The sequence below is a fragment of the Ostrea edulis genome, chromosome 7 (genome assembly GCF_947568905.1).
Source record: "Ostrea edulis chromosome 7, xbOstEdul1.1, whole genome shotgun sequence".
Taxonomy (NCBI): domain Eukaryota; kingdom Metazoa; phylum Mollusca; class Bivalvia; order Ostreida; family Ostreidae; genus Ostrea; species Ostrea edulis.
The window spans coordinates 87,024,358-87,045,039 of record NC_079170.1 but is presented as its reverse complement, the minus strand read 5'-3'; the positions used below and the strand labels follow the sequence as shown (position 1 = coordinate 87,045,039).

The 20,682-nt window shown below is 36.9% G+C and overlaps 1 protein-coding gene across 1 annotated transcript in view; it reads right to left on the bottom strand.

The window, feature by feature from the left end:
* Positions 1–8,478: 8,478 nt before the first annotated feature.
* LOC125653397 (glutamine--tRNA ligase-like) overlaps positions 8,479–20,682 on the bottom strand; it is a 29,637-nt gene continuing 17,433 nt past the window's right edge. Inside the window, exons 15-22 of the mRNA XM_048882837.2 lie at positions 18,102–18,189; positions 17,619–17,704; positions 16,417–16,579; positions 15,359–15,451; positions 15,074–15,201; positions 11,063–11,129; positions 10,300–10,425; positions 8,479–8,717 (exon numbers count right to left, since the gene is read on the bottom strand). Of these exons, the coding sequence (XP_048738794.2) occupies positions 8,667–8,717; positions 10,300–10,425; positions 11,063–11,129; positions 15,074–15,201; positions 15,359–15,451; positions 16,417–16,579; positions 17,619–17,704; positions 18,102–18,189 (802 nt within the window). The 3' untranslated portion in view covers positions 8,479–8,666. The remainder of the gene's footprint in view (positions 8,718–10,299; positions 10,426–11,062; positions 11,130–15,073; positions 15,202–15,358; positions 15,452–16,416; positions 16,580–17,618; positions 17,705–18,101; positions 18,190–20,682) is intronic.

Genomic DNA, 20,682 nt, shown 5'->3' with positions numbered 1-20,682 from the left:
TGCTGTTCGTTTTAAATAAGTTAGTTGACTATTAAACCAAATCTGTATCACTATCAAGGCTGCATTACTTACCGTCTAAGTATCTAAATTCCATAAAATAAACTATCACTAAATATTTCGTTCAAATTATGACTTCCATGACGCAATAGTTTATCTCCCGAAATTGAAGAGTTCCTATAGTTTTTTTAAAGCTATGTACAAGTATGTGGAGATACTATGTATCAATAATTTGATAAAACATACTATAGGAACTCTTCAATTTCAGGAGATAAGATAAAAACGGAAAACTTAGTGACTGTTTTCATTTTGGGATTCTTATGCCTAAAAGTAAGCAATGCAAAATTAATAGTGATAGAGATTCATGTGAAATTTGACCTTCTTAAAAACAAAATTGTGCTGTTCTACACAACATTCCAGAATAAGCGGGAAATCACCAGTAAGTATATAGTACGACCATTTTCTCAGTGTAAAGGAGATACTGAAATTTACTGCCACACATGTGAACATGATCTGTGTACACGGTGTAAAGAGAAGCATATAACTGATATAGACACTCTAACTCACGATGTTGTAATTCATTGTGAAAAATCCAAATATCAGTTAATTGAAGAGCCCTGTATAAAGCATCGAAACAAGAAATACGAAAAGTTTTGTGACGATTGTAGCATTGCATTGTGTAAGAGATGTAGAGGTCACAGAACACATCACTTATTCGATCTTCAGTAAGTATATAGTACGACCATTTTCTCAGTGTAAAGGAGATACTGAAATTTACTGCCACACATGTGAACATGATCTGTGTACACGGTGTAAAGAGAAGCATATAACTGATATAGACACTCTAACTCACGATGTTGTAATTCATTGTGAAAAATCCAAATATCAGTTAATTGAAGAGCCCTGTATAAAGCATCGAAACAAGAAATACGAAAAGTTTTGTGACGATTGTAGCATTGCTTTGTGTAAGAGATGTAGAGGTCACAGAACACATCACTTATTCGATCTTAGAACAGCATACCTGAGAGAGCGGGAACGATACCGAGAAATCGTTCACAAAATTAGAAGCCAGACTATATACAGCAGCCAAGTTTTTCTGGCAGGAATCAAATCCGATATGAAATCTTGTCCGACAGAAATTCCCAGCTATCAGTGAAAAGTCAAGAAAGTAAAAGACTTCATGGAAACAGCCTTGTCAGAAAAGATACAACACATACATTATATTCACTTGCAACTGAAATCGTTAGCACGACAAGCGTCAAAACTCCTGGAGAAACGCATTGGATTTTTAGAAAAACTTGAACACAATTGTGAACAATTCACATGCAGGTTGACACAATATCTTATGTTTATAAAAAAGATCAAGAATATTCCCACCATTTGTGTCAAACTTCCGTTCCCACCATCTCCATTTCTAACTAATTAAAATCGTAGAGTTTATAATGTGGTTGATTTTTTGACACAAATCACGGGGGAAAGAAAATTACCTAATTGAACGTTTGCCTAGAGCGGTTTTGTGCACATCGTTTAGAGTGAGCGGTGTTGGGTCTGTTCGTCACATTTCGTGTGCCACCCCAGACCAAATCTGGGTCAGTGATTATAAGAGTCTTGTCCTGACAAACCAAATAGGCGATTTCATAAATGGAATACGAGATGTAAATAGTGTTTTGTGGGTACACTCAGTGAACAAAGATGGAAACGTTATATATATAGACAGGAATCTTATGGATAAGATTTTTTGTTCCGTTTTTGTTATTTCAAAAACCTTTCCGTAATATGCTTGGTGTAATGGAGGTATAAATTTTTCATGGCAAAGAAAATCTTATCCATAAGAGACAGAAGTATATCAGAATTTAATTATAAATTGTTAAATAATCTATTGTGTAACAGAGAATTGCTGAAGAAATGGAAGATAGTAGAAAATGATTTTTGTGTCTTTTGCAGATATGCTAAAGAAAACAATGAACATCTTATCTTAAAATGTAAAAATGTTTCTCATATATGGGACATTGTTAAACAAATTTTAAAATTTGATATATCGTGGAAAACAATTGTGATAGGATTTTACTATGAAAACAATGAAAAGACACTCTTTTTGAATAGCATAATATCTCTTATTGCCTGTAAAATATACAAGTATAAAATGTATTGTAGATTAGATAACAAAGACGAAAAACCTCAAGAAATATGTAATCACATAAAAAGTAAATTGAATTTTTATACAGAAGTGTACACAAAAATTCAGGATAAAAAATATGCTAAAGTTATGAAAGCAATTAAAGACAAATTGTAATTTATACACCTTTGCAGGTATGACTTTTTATAATATGAAACCTCTGACAAATATCTGTCTATGCACATTTTAACTATGCTTCAATGTGAGTTTATTTTGAACAATTTGAATTGATTACAAACAACTATATTTCTATATCAAATAAAATTTTGTAATAAACCTTTTATATATTGGTATTTTGCAAAAAGTTCCCACTATGAGGAGGGGTCCTGTCCTCCTATAGTGCTGCCATGGGGGTTGTGATATGAACTTTTGAATTGTTAACCCCGCATATGGCAGTTTCAGGTTCTTTATGTACATAATTGTATTGTTGTGTTGTTGGTTTTTCCGTAAAAATAATGAACCTTTTTTGCCATAACATGTTAATAAATTTTGTTATATAACAGTATATTATATGTGTGTGTGTTTGTATGTATGCATATATGTTTGTGTTTTCTATATGTAGAAATTTATATGTAGAAATTTATATATATGTATATGTATGCCTATATACATCTAATCCAAGGGGCCCCTGGCACCCTAGGTAAAGATTATAAGGGGGTCTCTGCGGAGACTTTACCCCGAAATAGTAATGTATTTTGGAATTAAAGACTGATATATGTGAAAAAAAAAATGAAAAAAATATAGACAGGAATCATATTCGTAAACTTAAACCAAGCACACAGGAAACAAGGAATTCGGTACATTTCCCATACAAAAAACCGAAAATTCCGCTGATGCCGGAAGCAGGAACATGGACACCTCGCTGCATTGACTGCTCCCTCTTGACTGAAGATCTGCTGGTAGGGATGTGGAACGATAAAAAGGGCAAGATAATCCAGTACGACAGCTTAGGACAAAAAGTCCAAACCATCCAACACACCAACGCAGGTCAGGAACTGTACAGTCGACTTAATTACATCACGGAGAATCGGAATGGTGATGTCATAGTGTCCGACATTCCTGGTATCCTCCATGGCACTGTAGTGGCGACAGACCGTGCTGGACATCATCGTTTCTCTTACAGGGGAGCACCATCTGAACGAGCATTAATACCAACGGTCACTCAGTACAGATGATAGATAAGAACGGTAACTTCCTCTCACTACTGCTCACGGAACAACAAGGGATAAAAGATCCGTGGAGTTTGGGCTACGATAATGTAAGACTCCTTCTTTGGGTCGGATCATGGAAATCCAACACCGTGTCGGTATAGAGATACATCAAGAGGAAGGGCTATACAATGACGGGTAATTGTAACTAAATGTTTATTACTTGCTATTATTTTTCTTTCTAGATACTAAGATTCACTCATTTAATACCGCATGGTAAAGAACAATTGATAATCCAAATGTTTTGTGCTGCATTTAACTTGGAGTTGTATAGGGTGATAGGTTATGAGCATGTCTGTTTTCCTCCTGTTCAAATTTACAAAGAGGATTTTAAAGAGGATTCATGACTTAGATCATCTGAGTAAACTCAGGTGACTTATTGCAATTGGTCTGCGTCCGTCGTCGTGGGTTAACAATTGAACAATTTTAACTTCTTTTTAATGACTATCATTCCCATTCTTTTAAGATTTGGCAAGAAACATCTTTGATACAAGGTGGAATTAATTTGTAAATTTCAGGACTCCTGCACCCCTGGGGCGTTAGGAGCTGAATAAAAACTGTCAGAAATTAACCCATTTTCACAAATCGTCTATACTATGCTATGCACATGTGTAAGAAAAAATAAATGAATAGTGATGTAGATCGGGAAGGCCTCTACTAAAATTGTAAATTTCATGATCCCTGGGGTAGTGTTTCTGATCCCAGGTTTGGGCCAAACTTGGTATATAGTGTTTTTTATGCCCCCGAAATCGAATATCGGGTAGCATATTGTTTCTGTCCTGTCTGTCATTTTGTAATTCCATCATTCTTTCTGAAACTTTAACTTTGCTAATGACTTTTGAACAGTAAGTGCTAGAGCTTTGATATTTCGCATGAGTATTCCTTGTGACAAGGCCTTTTCATGGGTACTAAATCTTTTGACCTTGACATATGCATTTTACCTACTTTTAAAAAAATGACATTGGTCATAACTTCTAAATGGTAAATATTAGAGCTTCCATATTGCACATGAGCATTTCTTGTGACAAAATCTTTCTACTGGTACCAAGATTTTTGTCCTTGTGACCTTGGTCATCTTTGGAATAGACCATTATAGTAAATTTTTGCCCCATCCCTAAAGCCCTGGGGGTGTAAGAGTCCTGAAATTTACGATTCATGTCTTCCTTGTCCCAAAGATGCTTCATACTTTTGAAAGGAATTGGAATAATTATCAAGAAGTTAAAACAGTTCTATTTTTCACACATTTAATAACTGACCATCCTGGCACCAAACCCCCACCCCTGGGATCATTAGATTTACATTTTGGTAAAGACTACCTATTCTTTCTAAATATTCATTTAGTATCAATAAAACTAAAGAGGGTGTTATGTTTTACACATCAACACTATATACCAAGTTTGATCCTAAGGATCGTGAAATTTACAATTTTCGTAGAGGCCTTCCTGTTCTACATCACTATTCATTTAGTTTTTCTTACACATATGTGGTTGTAGAGAAGATGATTTTTGAAAACTGGTCAATTTTTAGCAGTCCCTCTAGTCCCAAAGATGCACCATACCAAATTTGGGAAAAATTGGAATGGTAGTTATCAAGAAGTTAAAACTTCTCAATTGTTAACGCACGATGGACGACGCAAGTTGACGGACTCAGTCTAATTGTCATGAGTTTACTCAGGTGACCTAAGATGTGCAACATCTGTAATCTACCTATAAACATATTGACTTCTACATGTACAGCCATCTTGATCACCAGAGACATGTTATTTATACATATTGACCCACAGAGAGATGTTATTTATACATATTGACCTACAGAGACATGTTATTTATACATATTGACCCACAGAGACATGTTATTTATACATATTGACCTACAGAAACATGTTATTTATACATATTGACCCACAGAGACATGTTATTTATATATATTGACCCACAGAGACATGTTATTTACACATATTGACCCACAGAGACATGTTATTTATACATATTGACCTACAGAAACATGTTATTTATACATATTGACCCACAGAGACATGTTATTTATATATATTGACCCACAGAGACATGTTATTTACACATATTGACCCACAGAGACATGTTATTTATACATATATTGACCCACAGAGACATGCTATTTATACATATTGACCCACAGAGACATGTTATTTATACAGATTGACATGTTATTTATACATATTGACTTACAGAGACATGTTATTTATACATATTGACCTACAGAGACATGTTATTTATGCATATTGACCTGAGAGAAATCGGAATAGGTATCTATATTACGTAGAATAAGTATTGATTGTAACGCTACTTTCGTTTTATTTATGTTTTGATTATGATTGTCTTGATGTAGAAATTAACTATAAAGGATGAACCCCGTAAAAATACAATTTACCTTACAAGTTTGGCGATGATAAATTAAAATTCAAAACGTGCCTCTATTCAAAAGATTCATATCAAACAAGGGATACATAAAAAATAAATCGTCGGAGTGAACGCCAAACGCTGACGTGAACTTGATGTTTTAAAAATAGAACTCTCTCTCTCTGAATTTCAAGCAGCACTGTTAATGCTGACACTTTCTGTATACTGTAAATCTGATGTTCTTTTATAGAATCATCGTGTTCAGATCACTCAGACAGTGATGATGACGGGAAAGCGGAGCCTGAATGTGAAGAAAATGTTCCGTTACATGTATTGGGTGCAGCAGACGTGTATGAAGAATATCAGTCACGAGGAGAAAGCGAAGATGAATATCTCTATGCAGACGACACCATTTGCGATTTTGATTCAAGAGGAGAAAGCGAAGATGAATATCTCAATGTAGACGAAACCAATGGCGATTTTGATGCCAAAGAAAGCGAGCATGAAAATATCCATGAAGACGAAACCACTGGCGACTCTGATGCAAGAAGGGGAAGCCAAGATGAATACCTCTATGTAGCCGAAGCCATTCACGATGAATGTTGGTACAGGAATCTACCTGTATCTGCAGATGAAACCGATGAAGATTTTTATGTAGGAGATGAAGATGAATACTTTTATGCATTCAAAACCATTCGAGAAAGGAAAAAGCGAAAGCGAATGCATTGAAGATTTTGATTTGACAAGAGAAGGAAGCGATGGGAACCTTTGATCGATCTGATTCAAGAGAAGAGAGCGCTGAGGATCTCTATGTAGAAGGCATTATTTAATATCAACGAGTCTTAGACTCGCCCTGAATTATAGAATGTCTTGTTTTATTCGTGGTTATCATTGGTCCGTCTCAGGAGCCCATTCCTTTCTTCTGTCGTTCTTATTGAAATGAACATTACCCTTGCTTCTAAGATTCATGACGTCACACGATGGTGATTCAGATGTTTTGTGAGATTACTTGTATCGATCTATTTGTAGGTATATCTACGTAACTCTGTGGATGAAGACACAGGGGCTAAGCCCGTTTTGTGCCCGAATTCTGTGATACCATAAATGTATTTATAGTGTCACAAAGTTCGGACCCAAAACGGTCTTAAATATATTTATGGTATCACAGAGTTCGGGCCCAAAACAGGCTCAAATATATTTATGGTATCGCAAAGTTCGGGTCCAAAACGGGCTTAAATATATTTATAATATCAGAGTTCGGGTCCAAAACGGGCTTATCCCCTGTGTTTTTTGGTATCACAGAGTTTGGGCACAAAACGGGCTTACCCCTGTGGGTAAAGGTATCAGGTTACTGAACCGCAGATCCTGAGTTCACACCATCCAGTGTCTTGTTTTTATTATCAAAATAGTTTTTATAAATAATGTCTCCTTCTCCAATACTTAAAAAAGTTCTCATCTGGTTTTCGTTACAAGTCCCGACAAACCCTTGGTTCAGCTATCAGTCAGTGCCTCAGAGGTCTACCTAAATCAGTGTACCGTGACGCATTTCCGAAATGGATTCAGAGATCGAAATTATGTATTTCAAACCGCGGAGAATACTTTCAAGGAATGTAATGTTCATTTCAATATTTGAGTCGAATGCTTTTGAGACATCGTACAATACACATTATTTATCGAACAGCCCTCGTAGTGCCAGGGGCCCGCTAAAATTCGACAAAAAAATAATACGCATTTTTCCAAATTTATATCAGCATATCTTGGGAAGAATACGGAATTTCGGGATGAACTTTGGTAGTAATGTAGATTGATTGTGTATGGATATATTAGAATACAGAGTAGAATTCTATATCATTTGTTTTATTGGTTTTACGTCAGCGTACTTAGGTACCCTATATTTAGAAATATATAATACCTTTACTCTTTAATAGTAAATACAAACCCAAGCGATATAATTGCCTGTGGCCAAGATGACTCAGTTGAGAGATGTGACCCATGAGACTCTTGTTTAAATTTCCAGGAGACACAAGACTTGCCGAGTTTCTTAAACAATTACAAACCAGGGTCAACTCGCCCACTTTATTGGACCTGTTTCTTCCACAGGATTTGTTTGTTTGCATTCCTTCTTCTTCAGTGGATGTCAACCCTTTTATGTATCAGACAGATCTGTCTAAATGAAATATACAGGGGAAAAGTTCGAAAAACAATCCATCAGAATCAACCCAGGTCTTTCAGAACATGTTAGTAAAACCAAACAAAATGGCTATACTCCAAGATCATGGAGTCGACAATTTCGGTAAAAAAAAAAAAAAGGTCTTATCACAAGGAATACACAAGTGAAATATGAAAGCCCTATCACACCCATTCTCAAGGTATGCCCAAGGTTTTTTGCAAACAGACAGACAGACTAAAAACTAGATGCCCTCAGATCTCTGATTACGGGGGTGTAAAAAGAACAAGTGTACCAGAGTGATGAAATGAAGTTGATAATGAGAGAAGGGATCTTACATTTCACTCCCCTGTAGATCACAGTCTACTACACTGATTGGTTAATGTCCATCTTTCAGTTTATTTCGGATCTTGTAAATCCCATGAACTTATTTTCTGTAGTTGTAAATAATGAAACTACATGTACATATCATCTCGCTGTTCTTAAAAACCGAAGTGTGAAAGACATACCTCTCTTCACAGTACTTCACAACAAGTTTGAAATAAACAATTCTTTTTCATCCCCTCAGTGATATTTATTCCTCACTTGAATATACAGCTCTAGGACATTATCTGAATGTAATTGTCAATAAAAATAGAATGTGTGGAGTCCCCTCATTAAATCTCATTGTCAGCCTCTGTACGTGCGTATTACTGTCTCTAATTCTCATTGTCAGCCTCTGTACGTGCGTATAATAGTCTCTAATTCTTTCCAGGATCCTCTTTCAGAGTAACAGTCCTGTTGAATATCACCTGGAAAAAATTGCAAATTAGATAAATATACGTGTACATTATCACCCTATTAGTGAGTTTATATGTACAGTTAACAAATCACTGCATCATAATACACACAGATTTAGAAATATTTGATGGATGTCTGTGATAGAACCAGAGAGGTGAAACAAAGCTGACCGTAAAAAGTACAATACAACATTCAAACATTACACATATACTTTAACAAGGTATAGTAACCATAATCTTTAAAAATATGGCTATCATCAGCAAGACATGAAATAATGTCAACAAGAGATGTTTGTAAAACACATATGCCCCCCATGGTGCAAAATTGAAAAGGGTTATACACATGCATCATTTCATTGAGGTACATGTATCATCAATTCAAAATATTGAGCAGATGGTACTTTCCTATGTCAAGAGTGGATTGACCATGTGACCTAAAAATCAATAGGAGTCATCTACTCCTTATGCTGATGTTAATCAAGCAATAACATCCAAACATATAGAAGATAATATATCACCCTGTCCAGTTTAACCCTTGACCTTTGACCACATGACCTGCAAATCAGTAGGGGTCATCTACTTCTTAAGATGTACTAGTGTACCAAGTTTGATGTCTGTGGAGCAAAGGGTTTTCAAGATATTGAGATGATAGTATCTTCCTATGTCCAGTTTGACCCTTGACCTTTGACCTCAAAATCAATAGGGGTAATCTTCCCCAAAAGATGTACCAGTGTACCTAGCATGATGCTTGTAAAGCCAAAGGGTTCTCTAGCTATTGAGCGGTCAGTATATTACTATGTCCAGTTTGACCCTTGACCTTTGACTATGTGACCTCAAAATCTATAAGGGGAATCTACGCCTCACAATCAGTGTACCAAGTTTAGTATCTGTCAAGGAAAAGATTCTCAAGATATTGAGCGGACAGTATCTTTCTATGTCCAGAGTGGATTGACCCTTGATCTTTTGACCTGAAAAAAGATAGGGGTTCTCTTCTACTCATAACCAACCCACATATGAAATGTCATTACGATCAAGTGAATGGATCTATTGACCTGCAAAAAAGTCAGGGGTCATCTTTTACTCATAACCAACCCACATATGAAATATCATTACGATCAAGTGAATGGTTCTCAAGATATTGAGCAGACAACATGTGGTCTACCGACCTACCGATACCTACTGACCGACAGGTGCAAAGTAATAAATTGCCCCTCTTCTTTGAAGGGGGGCATAAAAATTAATTAGTTCAACCTGTCATAGTAAATCTGGAGTTATTTTTTACCTTGGTGGGACTGGAGACCTTGTCTTATCTGTAAATCTTGAGTTATTTTTACCTGGGTGGGACTGGAAACCTAGTCTTATCTGTAAATCTGGAGTTATTTTTACCTTGGTAGGGTTGGAGTCCCTGTCTTATCAGTAAATCTGGAGTTATATTTACCTTGGTAGGGTTGGAGTCCCTGTCTTATCAGTAAATCTGGAGTTATATTTACCTTGGTGGGACTGGAGTCCTTGTCTTATCTGTAAATCTGGAGTTATATTTACCTTGGTGGGGTTGGAGTCCCTGTCTTATCAGTAAATCTGGAGTTATATTTACCTTGGTGGGGTTGGAGTCTCTGTCTACGGTGAAGAATCCTAACCTCTCGAACTGGAACTGGTCACGGACTTTAGCGTCTTTAATGGTGGAGTCCACGTAAGCCTGGGGGATTATCTTCAAGGATTCCTGTTACATAAGACAGAAGACAACTGTCACAAAGTGAGGATTTTCCAGTCAGTCAGGATGACACATCAGTGTAGCACTGAATGTGAGGTTTTCCCAGTCACTCGGGACGACACATCGTTGTAGCACTGAATGCGAGGATTTCCCAGTCACTCGGGACGACACATCGTTGTAGCACTGAATGCGAGGATTTCCCAGTCACTCGGGTCCCAGTCACTCGGGACGACACATCAGTGTAGCACTGAATGTGAGGATTTCCCAGTCACTCGGGACGACACATCAGTGTAGCACTGAATGTGAGGATTTCCCAGTCACTCGGGACGACACATCAGTGTAGCACTGAATGTGAGGATTTCCCAGTCACTCGGGACGACACATCAGTGTAGCACTGAATGTGAGGATTTCCCAGTCACTCGGGACGACACATCAGTGTAGCACTGAATGTGAGGATTTCCCAGTCACTCGGGACGACACATCAGTGTAGCACTGAATGTGAGGATTTCCTAGTCACTCGGGACGACACATCAGTGTAGCACTGAATGGTGTACTATGATGGTGTCTCAGTATTTGGAATTTTCAGTGAAATATGCACATGTGGTAAATAATTTGATAACTACTGATGTCTCCATAGTGTACCTACCGGGTTTACATCCGATAAAAATCCACCGGGAACCTCCGAAGGATCTTCAGGGCTTTTGTGGAAAAATCTGCAAAATATCAAAATGAATAGAAAAACATGTATCATGACCAGATATCAAATTAGAATTAATTAAAATCATTGCTAAAATTAGACAGTTGTTCCAAGAATACAGACGTTACAACTTCATTATCACAACACTGTACACACAACACTGTACACACAACACTGTACACACAACACTGTACACACAACACTGTACACACAACACTGTACATACAACACTGTACACACAACACTGTACACACAACACTGTACACACAACACTGTACACACAACACTGTACACACAACACTGTACACACAACACTGTACACACAACACTGTACACACAACACTGTACACACAACACTGTACATACAATACTGTACACACAACACTGTACACACAACACTGTACATACAACACTGTACACACAACACTGTACATACAACACTGTACACACAATACTGTACATACAACACTGTACACACAATACTGTACACACAACACTGTACACACAACACTGTACATACAACACTGTACATACAACACTGTACACACAATACTGTACATACAATACTGTACACACAATACTGTACATACAACACTGTACACACAACACTGTACACACAACACTGTACATACAACACTGTACATACAATACTGTACATACAATACAACACTGTACATACAACACTGTACACACAACACTGTACACACAACACTGTACATACAACACTGTACATACAACACTGTACATACAATACTGTACATACAATACTGTACATACAATACTGTACATACAACACTGTACATACAATACTGTACATACAACACTGTACATACAACACTGTACACACAACACTGTACATACAACACTGTACATACAACACTGTACATACAATACTGTACATACAACACTGTACACACAATACTGTACACACAATACTGTACATACAACACTGTACACACAACACTGTACACACAATACTGTACATACAATACTGTACATACAACACTGTACATACAACACTGTACATACAATACTGTACATACAATACTGCCTACGTAATTGATTTATTTCTTGTCATATGAATAAAATTCATTATATTTGAATCAATACAGCCATTGCTTTATTACTTATCACTGATAGACAAACCAAAACTTCTCTCCCTGATTGTTGCATACCTGCCTATCTTGATGTTTATATTTTGTCAAAACACTCACTTACTCTGATCAATCCTGTCAATAGACCCACCTACTCCTGTCAGTCACTATCAATAGACTCACCTACTCCTGTCAGTCACTATTAATAGACCCACCTACTCTTGTCAGTCACTGTCAATAGACCCACCTACTCCTGTCAGTCACTATCAATAGACCCACCTACTCCTGTCAGTCACTGTCAATAGACTCACGTACTCCTGTCAGTCACTGTCAATAGACCCACCTACTCCTGTCAGTCACTGTCAATAGACCCACCTACTCCTGTCAGTCACTGTTAATAGCCCCATCTACTCCTGTCAGTAGACTCACCTACTCCTGTCAGTCACTGTCAATAGACTCACCTACTCCTGTCAGTCACTGTCAATAGACCCATCTACTCCTGTCAGTCACTATCAATAGACTTACCTACTCCTGTCAGTCACTGTCAATAAACTTACCTACTCCTGTCAGTCACTGTCAATAGACCCACCTACTCCTGTCAGTCACTGTTAATAGCCCCATCTACTCCTGTCAGTAGACTCACCTACTCCTGTCAGTCACTGTCAATAGACTCACCTACTCCTGTCAGTCACTGTTAATAGACCCACCTACTCCTGTCAGTAGACTCACCTACTCTTGTCAGTCACTGTCAATAAACTTACCTACTCCTATCAGTCACTGTCAGTAAACTCACCTACTCCTGTCAGTCACTGTCAATAAACTTACCTACTCCTGCCAGTCACTATCAATAGACTCACCTACTCCTGTCAGTAGACTCACCTACTCTTGTCAGTCAGTGTCAATAAACTTACCTACTCCTATCAGTCACTGTCAGTAAACTCACCTACTCCTGTCAGTCACTATCAATAGACCCATCTACTCCTGTCAGTCACTGTCAATAAACTTACCTACTCCTATCAGTCACTGTCAGTAAACTCACCTACTCCTGTCAGTCACTATCAATAGACCCATCTACTCCTGTCAGTCACTGTCAATAAACTTACCTACTCCTGTCAGTCACTGTCAATAAACTTACCTACTCCTATCAATCACTGTCAGTAAACTCACCTACTCCTGTCAGTCACTGTCAATAAACTTACCTACTCCTGTCAGTCACTGTCAATAGACCCACCTACTCCTGTCAGTCACTATCAATAGACTCACCTACTCCTGTCAGTCACTGTCAATAGACTTACCTACTCCTGTCAGTCACTGTCAATAGACCCACCTACTCCTGTCAGTCACTATCAATAGACTCACCTACTCCTGTCAGTCACTATCAATAGACCCATCTACTCCTGTCAGTCACTGTCAATAAACCTACCTACTCCTATCAATCACTGTCAGTAAACTCACCTACTCTTGTCAGTCACTGTCAATAAACTTACCTACTCCTGTCAGTCACTGTCAATAAACTTACCTACTCCTATCAATCACTGTCAGTAAACTCACCTATTCCTGTCAGTCACTGTCAATAAACTTACCTACTCCTGTCAGTCACTGTCAATAGACCCACCTACTCCTGTCAGTCACTATCAATAGACTCACCTACTCCTGTCAGTCACTATCAATAGACTCACCTACTCCTGTCAGTCACTGTCAATAGACTTACCTACTCCTGTCAGTAGACTCACCTACTCCTGTCAGTCACTATCAATAGACTCATCTACTCCTGTCAGTCACAGTCAATGTATACCTGTCTACATTTGTCAGTTACTGTTGGTCAGGAGAACTAATTGCCCCCTTGGATTACTATCTGATGTTTTCCTCACTTCACAGACTATCTTAGTTTGGTCTATGACTCACAATCTTGCATACAGCATGAATTTGCAGACTTATTGTTTTTATATATTACTCACAGGGTGACTTCAGAATTTTTGTGTTTTTTTTTTCATATTACTCACAACCATTCATAGAGCCAGACTATACAGACATTTCTCACATTATCACCAGTGTGAGATCGACTTTACCCATGCGAGACAGCCATGTGAGATTTCTCTGTCTCACACTGTTGTGACGTCTTTTGATTGTGACGTCATATATTTTCTATGATTTACGTTACACGGTGAATATTTACGTTACACGGTGAAGTAAAATATTTTGCATTGTTTTCTTTAAATTTTAATGTAGTATACTTTCTGATGGACAACCTTGGGTTTTTTAGTTTACACTTACAGTGTAAACCATTTTCGGGTATGATCTTTCTGCCTATCTAATTAGTTTTTGCATTGAAGTTCAAATGAGGATTTTCATAATTTAAAATTTTCTCATAGCTCATAAATCTACGCACTAAACTGTAGGTAAAATGTGAGAAAAATAATCCTTCATTATTTACTTGTGTGGGATAGGGAAATCCCACCTCTGGAACAAGATTTGCCATCTAGGACTCGGCACAGCTTCGTCCTAGACTGCGAATCTTGTCCCCTCGGTGGGATTTCCCTATCCCACACTCGTACTAATGAAGGATTCTATTATTCTCGTTTTAAGTTGTAATCGCAATCTTTCGTAGAGCCAGACTTCAGACTTTTTTTGTTTGAAATGATACTCACAATCTATCGTACCGCCGGAATTCACAGACTTTTTATGTTTTATATATTACTCATGATCTTTCGTAGAGCCAGAGTTCAGACTATATATTTTGTTTGATTTATAACTCACGATCTTTCGTAGAGCCAGAGTTCAGACTATATATTTTGTTTGATCTATTACTCACGATCTTTTGTAGAGCTTGACTTCAGAGACTATTTTTGTTTTTTATGGTACTCACAATCTTTCGTAGAGTCGGACTTCGCAGACTTTAGGATCTGACACCCAGTGGATGAAGCCCTTGGGTTTTTCCTTTTCGCTCGTTTTCTTACAGGTCGCCATCACTTCAATGACGTTTCCACTGCTGTCCTGAAATTAGGGAACACAAAACTCAAAACTTATCTATTGATTTAGATTGCTCCTTATGTTCTTTCAAAATAAACACAAACAAAAAACAATGTCTGCCTACAACATGCTTCTGCAGAATTTCCCATGTCATTATTCAATCATCATCTCGTTTCATTACCTTAATGACCTTTTCCACAGTGAGGATGAAACCTGCGTGCCGTAAGCCCACTGGCTGGTTCTCTGCAAATCTCTTGTAATTCTTGTCAGCACTCTACATAAAAATAGTTTGTGCAATAAACATTTCAACAGAATAACAAGGTGTCAAGCCACTTTTGGTCTAAAAAATATAGGATTATAGGAATTTTTATTTGCAGTTTATAGGGCAAATATAGGGATTTTTACAGCAGATTTATAGGAATAAATTGAGTTTTTATTAAAGAATTTGTATAAAAGTTTATTGTTTCTGCATAAAAATCTAGTAAGCATAGTATCTTACTGGGGAAGAAATAACATCAAACATAAACAAAGACAAAATCCTTTCAGATGTGGACAGTTTTCCATCCAATAGACAGATGTGGACAGTTTTCCATCCAATAGACAGATGTGGACAGTTTTCCATCCAATAGACAGATGTGGACAGTTTTCCATCCAATAGACAGATGTGGACAGTTTTCCATCCAATAGACAGATGTATACAGTTTTCCATCCAATAGACAGATGTGGACAGTTTTCCATCCAATAGACAGATGTGGACAGTTTTCCATTCAGTTCTTGTATACAATCATCATAGTTATTCTTTTCATAACAATCCAATTACTGTACATATCAATCAGGCATCAGGTCCTGGATTTTGGGGGGTTTTATCTTCTTTTTTTTTATCATTTTCAAAAATAGGACTGTCTTTTGTTTTGGATATATAGGGCTTTATAGGGATTTTAATGACTTATAGGGAAGATATAAGAACCTTGAATTTTATAGGAAAATGAATAAATAGGAACTTAACACCCTGGAATAAAAAACTGGTCTAACTCAATATAAGAACCTTGAATTTTATAGGAAAATGAATAAATAGGAACTTAACACCCTGGAATAAAAAACTGGTCTAACTCAATATAAGAACCTTGAATTTTATAGGAAAATATAGGAATAAATAGGAACTTGACACCCTGGAATAAAAAACTGGTCTAACTCATCATTATCCCCGAGACAAAACTTTATAATATTAATCTAATATACCTCTCTGAAGTCTGATTTCTCTATGTAAAGCACCGGTTTGAAGCTGATGCTATGAGATCCACGCTTCTCGTCGGCGGGGAAGTTAGGGACGGTCAGAGACACGGGTTGGTCTGGTGGGAAGTTTGTGATTGTCACTTTCAGAGGGTCAAGGACAGCCATTGCTCTGTAAATAGCAGCAACACAAATGACAAGTGGACAGTCGATGGAGTTTTTACCATTAAGAAAAACATCACACGATAACGTCTTTGTGCAGAGCATTATATCACGAAAACCTTCAACATGATGTTTGACATAAAGCTTCAATAATTAATTCAGTGAAAGATTACAAGAATTTTTTTAGTTGTACAAGAGAAAAAGATATCACAAAACATTTCACAACCATATTGAACTTTACAAACAGGATATCACAGAATACGGTTAAAAATTCTCGAGTAGTCAGCACAGTACGAAAAAGTACTCCTATACAAAGTGACTGTACATTTCTTATTTTACACAAGTACTTAATGCAAAATGACTCGAAGAGATCAAATCGCGAGAATGTGACTTCGTGAGTGATCTCTTTATCAAAAGTTTTTAGATGTATTTCATCAATATAAATTCAAAAGCGAGTCATTTTATTTTGAGTGATGCTTCTCGCGAAAATAAATTGCTTGTGTATATTTAAGAATCTACAGTAGTGATGTAGAAAGTGACATTGTTACACCCCAAGGTTACTTATGTAGAAAGTGGCATTGTTACACCCCAAGGTTACTGATGTACAAAGTGACAATGTTACAGCCCAAGGTTACTGATGTACAAAGTGACATTGTTACACCCCAAGGTTACTGATGTACAAAGCAACATTGTTACACCCCAAGGTTACTGATGTACAGTGACATTGTTACACCCCAAGGTTACTGATGTACAAAGTGACATTGTTACACCCCAAGGTTACTGATGTACAGTGACATTGTTACACCCCAAGGTTACTGATGTAGAAAGTAACATTGAACACACCTCTGACACATGATTGATATAGTGATGTACTGCCTTTAACACAGGACTGATATAGTGATGTACTGCCTCTGACACATGATTGAAATAATGATGTACTGCCTCTACCACAGGACTGATATAGTGATGTAATGCCTCTGTTTACACCCCTAGATGACTCTTTAATGCACAAAACTGATAAAGCTGCTTTGCACCCGTAGTTGACTGACCTTGGAGCAGTGACATTGAGCACATCCCTGACACAGGATTCCAACATGGAGGGATCGATGACAGTCTGTGCCATGGTAACGCCTACCTGTAACAGCCAATCAAAATCAAGATTGAATTATATGTAAGCAAGATCTATAAAAGTTTATCATCATAGGGTTGCCGCAAATAACATGTAGATAATAAGAAAATAATTGCAGTAATTGTACGAAACTGTCTCTGACCTACATGTATGTCTGTGATGAGAGATAGCCATGTTCATGGCTGTTTATTTAACATGTAGAATTCTTGAAGTCTGTTTAACATGCAGAATCATAGGTGTATCTTGTAAGACTGTGCCGGTATTGTGATCATTCATTTAAATTGTCAATATTGACACTTAAGTATTGCAACATTTTGTCTCTCCATTTACATACCTATTCCTCACATTTTGACACTTAAAGACATCAGTACTCGTGTAATCAAGAAAACTACATTACAAGTACCTTGGCACAGAAGAGGTTAATGGCTTCTGGGGGGAATCCCCTCCTCCTCAGGGCGGTCAATGTAAACAAACGAGGATCATCCCAGTCCCTGAAACACAACAAGGCAAACTATTCACGTGACATTTCTATGCAATTGAAATACATGAATGGTATCCTGAAACACACAAACCATCTGTTTGATAAACTATTGCCCCGGTCTCTGAAACATGAATTATTCATAAATTTATATTCATATCACTAAGTACCTACATACATGCCAACTTTCCCGATTTAGGCGGGATCTTCCCGATTTTACCCTCCGGTCCCGCTTTCCCGATCGGGAAAGCAAAATTACCCTAAAATCCCGATTTGAAATTTTTTCCGACCAAAATTTCCGATTTCATGATTGAAAACGAGTTTGAAAGCGGGATAATCGTGAAATCTCGTGACCAGAATTGGAAATCCCGCGTCATTTCTGAACTGGCCAATCAGAAATCGGGACAATAGTCAGCCATTGCTGTTTACCTGTGTCGCATGGTGTCGGGTTGGTCTGCCTGTGTCGGGGTGTTTATTGGACAGTACGAAGCATGTTTTGATAGTAATTAATCGGGAAGACAGATTTCAAATTGACCTATCCTTTACACAAACGTGAATGACAACGATGCTAGTGTCACCACCAAACAATCGGACATTCCGCCTCTCGCTGAAAGCATCCAAAATTTGCAATAAGGTACGTCAAGTATATATTTTTTCCAACTATAATAATATAGGCTATCCAAATCTATCCGTCTATAGCGATGTATTATATAGTCTATATAGTGTAGTATTCATTAAATATACTTTGTGATGCGTAATTCGCACAAGTCTGTACTGAATTTTTTATTTAGCAAGTAGCCTTAATTTACAAGTAAAACGGAATATGTTGATGTGGTTTTTTTTTCCTGGTAATTATTTCAGATGTCATGGGTGCAAAGGTTTTGTTCGAAAACTTCATAGCAAGGCAGATCACTCCTTTTTTGGTTGCAATGCAGATTATTCCACCAGTCTCTGCAAGCCCATGTTTACAGACAAGCAAGATCGCCTTTGCAGTTGTACCTAAATGCATGTGCTTTAATTTAAATTTTGATATATAGACCGGTCAATGTTTATTGTATGGTGTAAAAGGATGCAACCTTAAATATTATTTGATATTATGTATGTGACTTGTTGGAGAAGATTTTTTGCTGAATAGATGATTTTAATAAAATATTAATGTACATCTTTCAAAGTTTTTTTTATATAGTTAATGGTCAAACACATTTGATGTTGTGTTAATATATGATACATTAACAATGATTTGATTGATATTTTATTTGAAAGGACAAATATTTATTTTCATGCTAAAATGTCGTGAATTTTGAGCTTGAAAAAAGGTCGTCGCGCGCAAAATCCCCCATGGGGATTTTTAAAAGTTGGCATGTATGTACCTATTAAAATAAATGAACCACACAAAAAGAATATGATTAACAATGTATAGTATATTTCATATACAGTGGAGCCTCGGTAATCCGGACGCCATTAATCCGGACGCTTCACCTTCCGGACGATTTTTCTAGGGACGAAATTTTTATACATTATTTTGCATCATTAATCCGGAAATTCGCGTTCCGGATCCGGATGGTCACTTTTTACTACAAAACGTTATAATGCATTGAAAATTGTACCGTTAATCCGGACGGTAATTTTTGTAGGCAAGATCTGTTTTAGCTAGGCGTAAATTATAAAGAAAACAAGCCACACTGTCTAATTGAAGCGATTACCTGTACCCTGTCAACACCTCCCTCCAATTAGGTGGTGTGTGATGATAAATCCGTTAGATAGCATGTGTCGATCGAGACATTGTATTGCCAATTTTTGCACATAAGATCTTTATTGTGTGTAGTGTTGAATTTTGTAAATAAATCTGTAGCATATTATTTTATAGTCTTGATCAATAGCCTAATAGTATTAATAAATTAAACATCATGCCGTAATGATAATTTTTTGAACTGCTACACATATCAGTTGTACTAATTCGTAAATTGATATCGGTTTATTCAACTCTAAAGAGTGTAGATTATACTTCTAGATTCTGGATTTTATACTGTTGATTGGCGTGAAATATACATGTATGTCCATACACATGCATATGTAGTATAAGGTTTTAACGTTTAGAATGTCACGCATGTAGAATGTACCTGTGTACGATTGATTCTTGTTACGATGTTGTAGAGCTTTATTGCTTTCGAATTTTTAAACTCTGGGTAGATGTGAGAAAATTACCATTTTAAGGAAAATGACAATTAAATTCTGTATGTACCTGTAATATTAGTTTCAGCCGAGTTTTGTTCTGTTATTATCGCATCATGAAAATAATAGGTGCGCGTGACTAGATCAAAGCAGTAGTTGGTCTTGATATTACGAGCTTAAATGATTTTGTTCTCCCGATATTGTCTTGGATAATTATAGAGTAAGAAACATAAACTCTGGCAGATTGAATTTTGGTTAAAGAATGTTGTCAACTGACATGATAATCACGAAAATCTTATATCAACTTTGGACGATGAAGATTGTTTTAACAGAC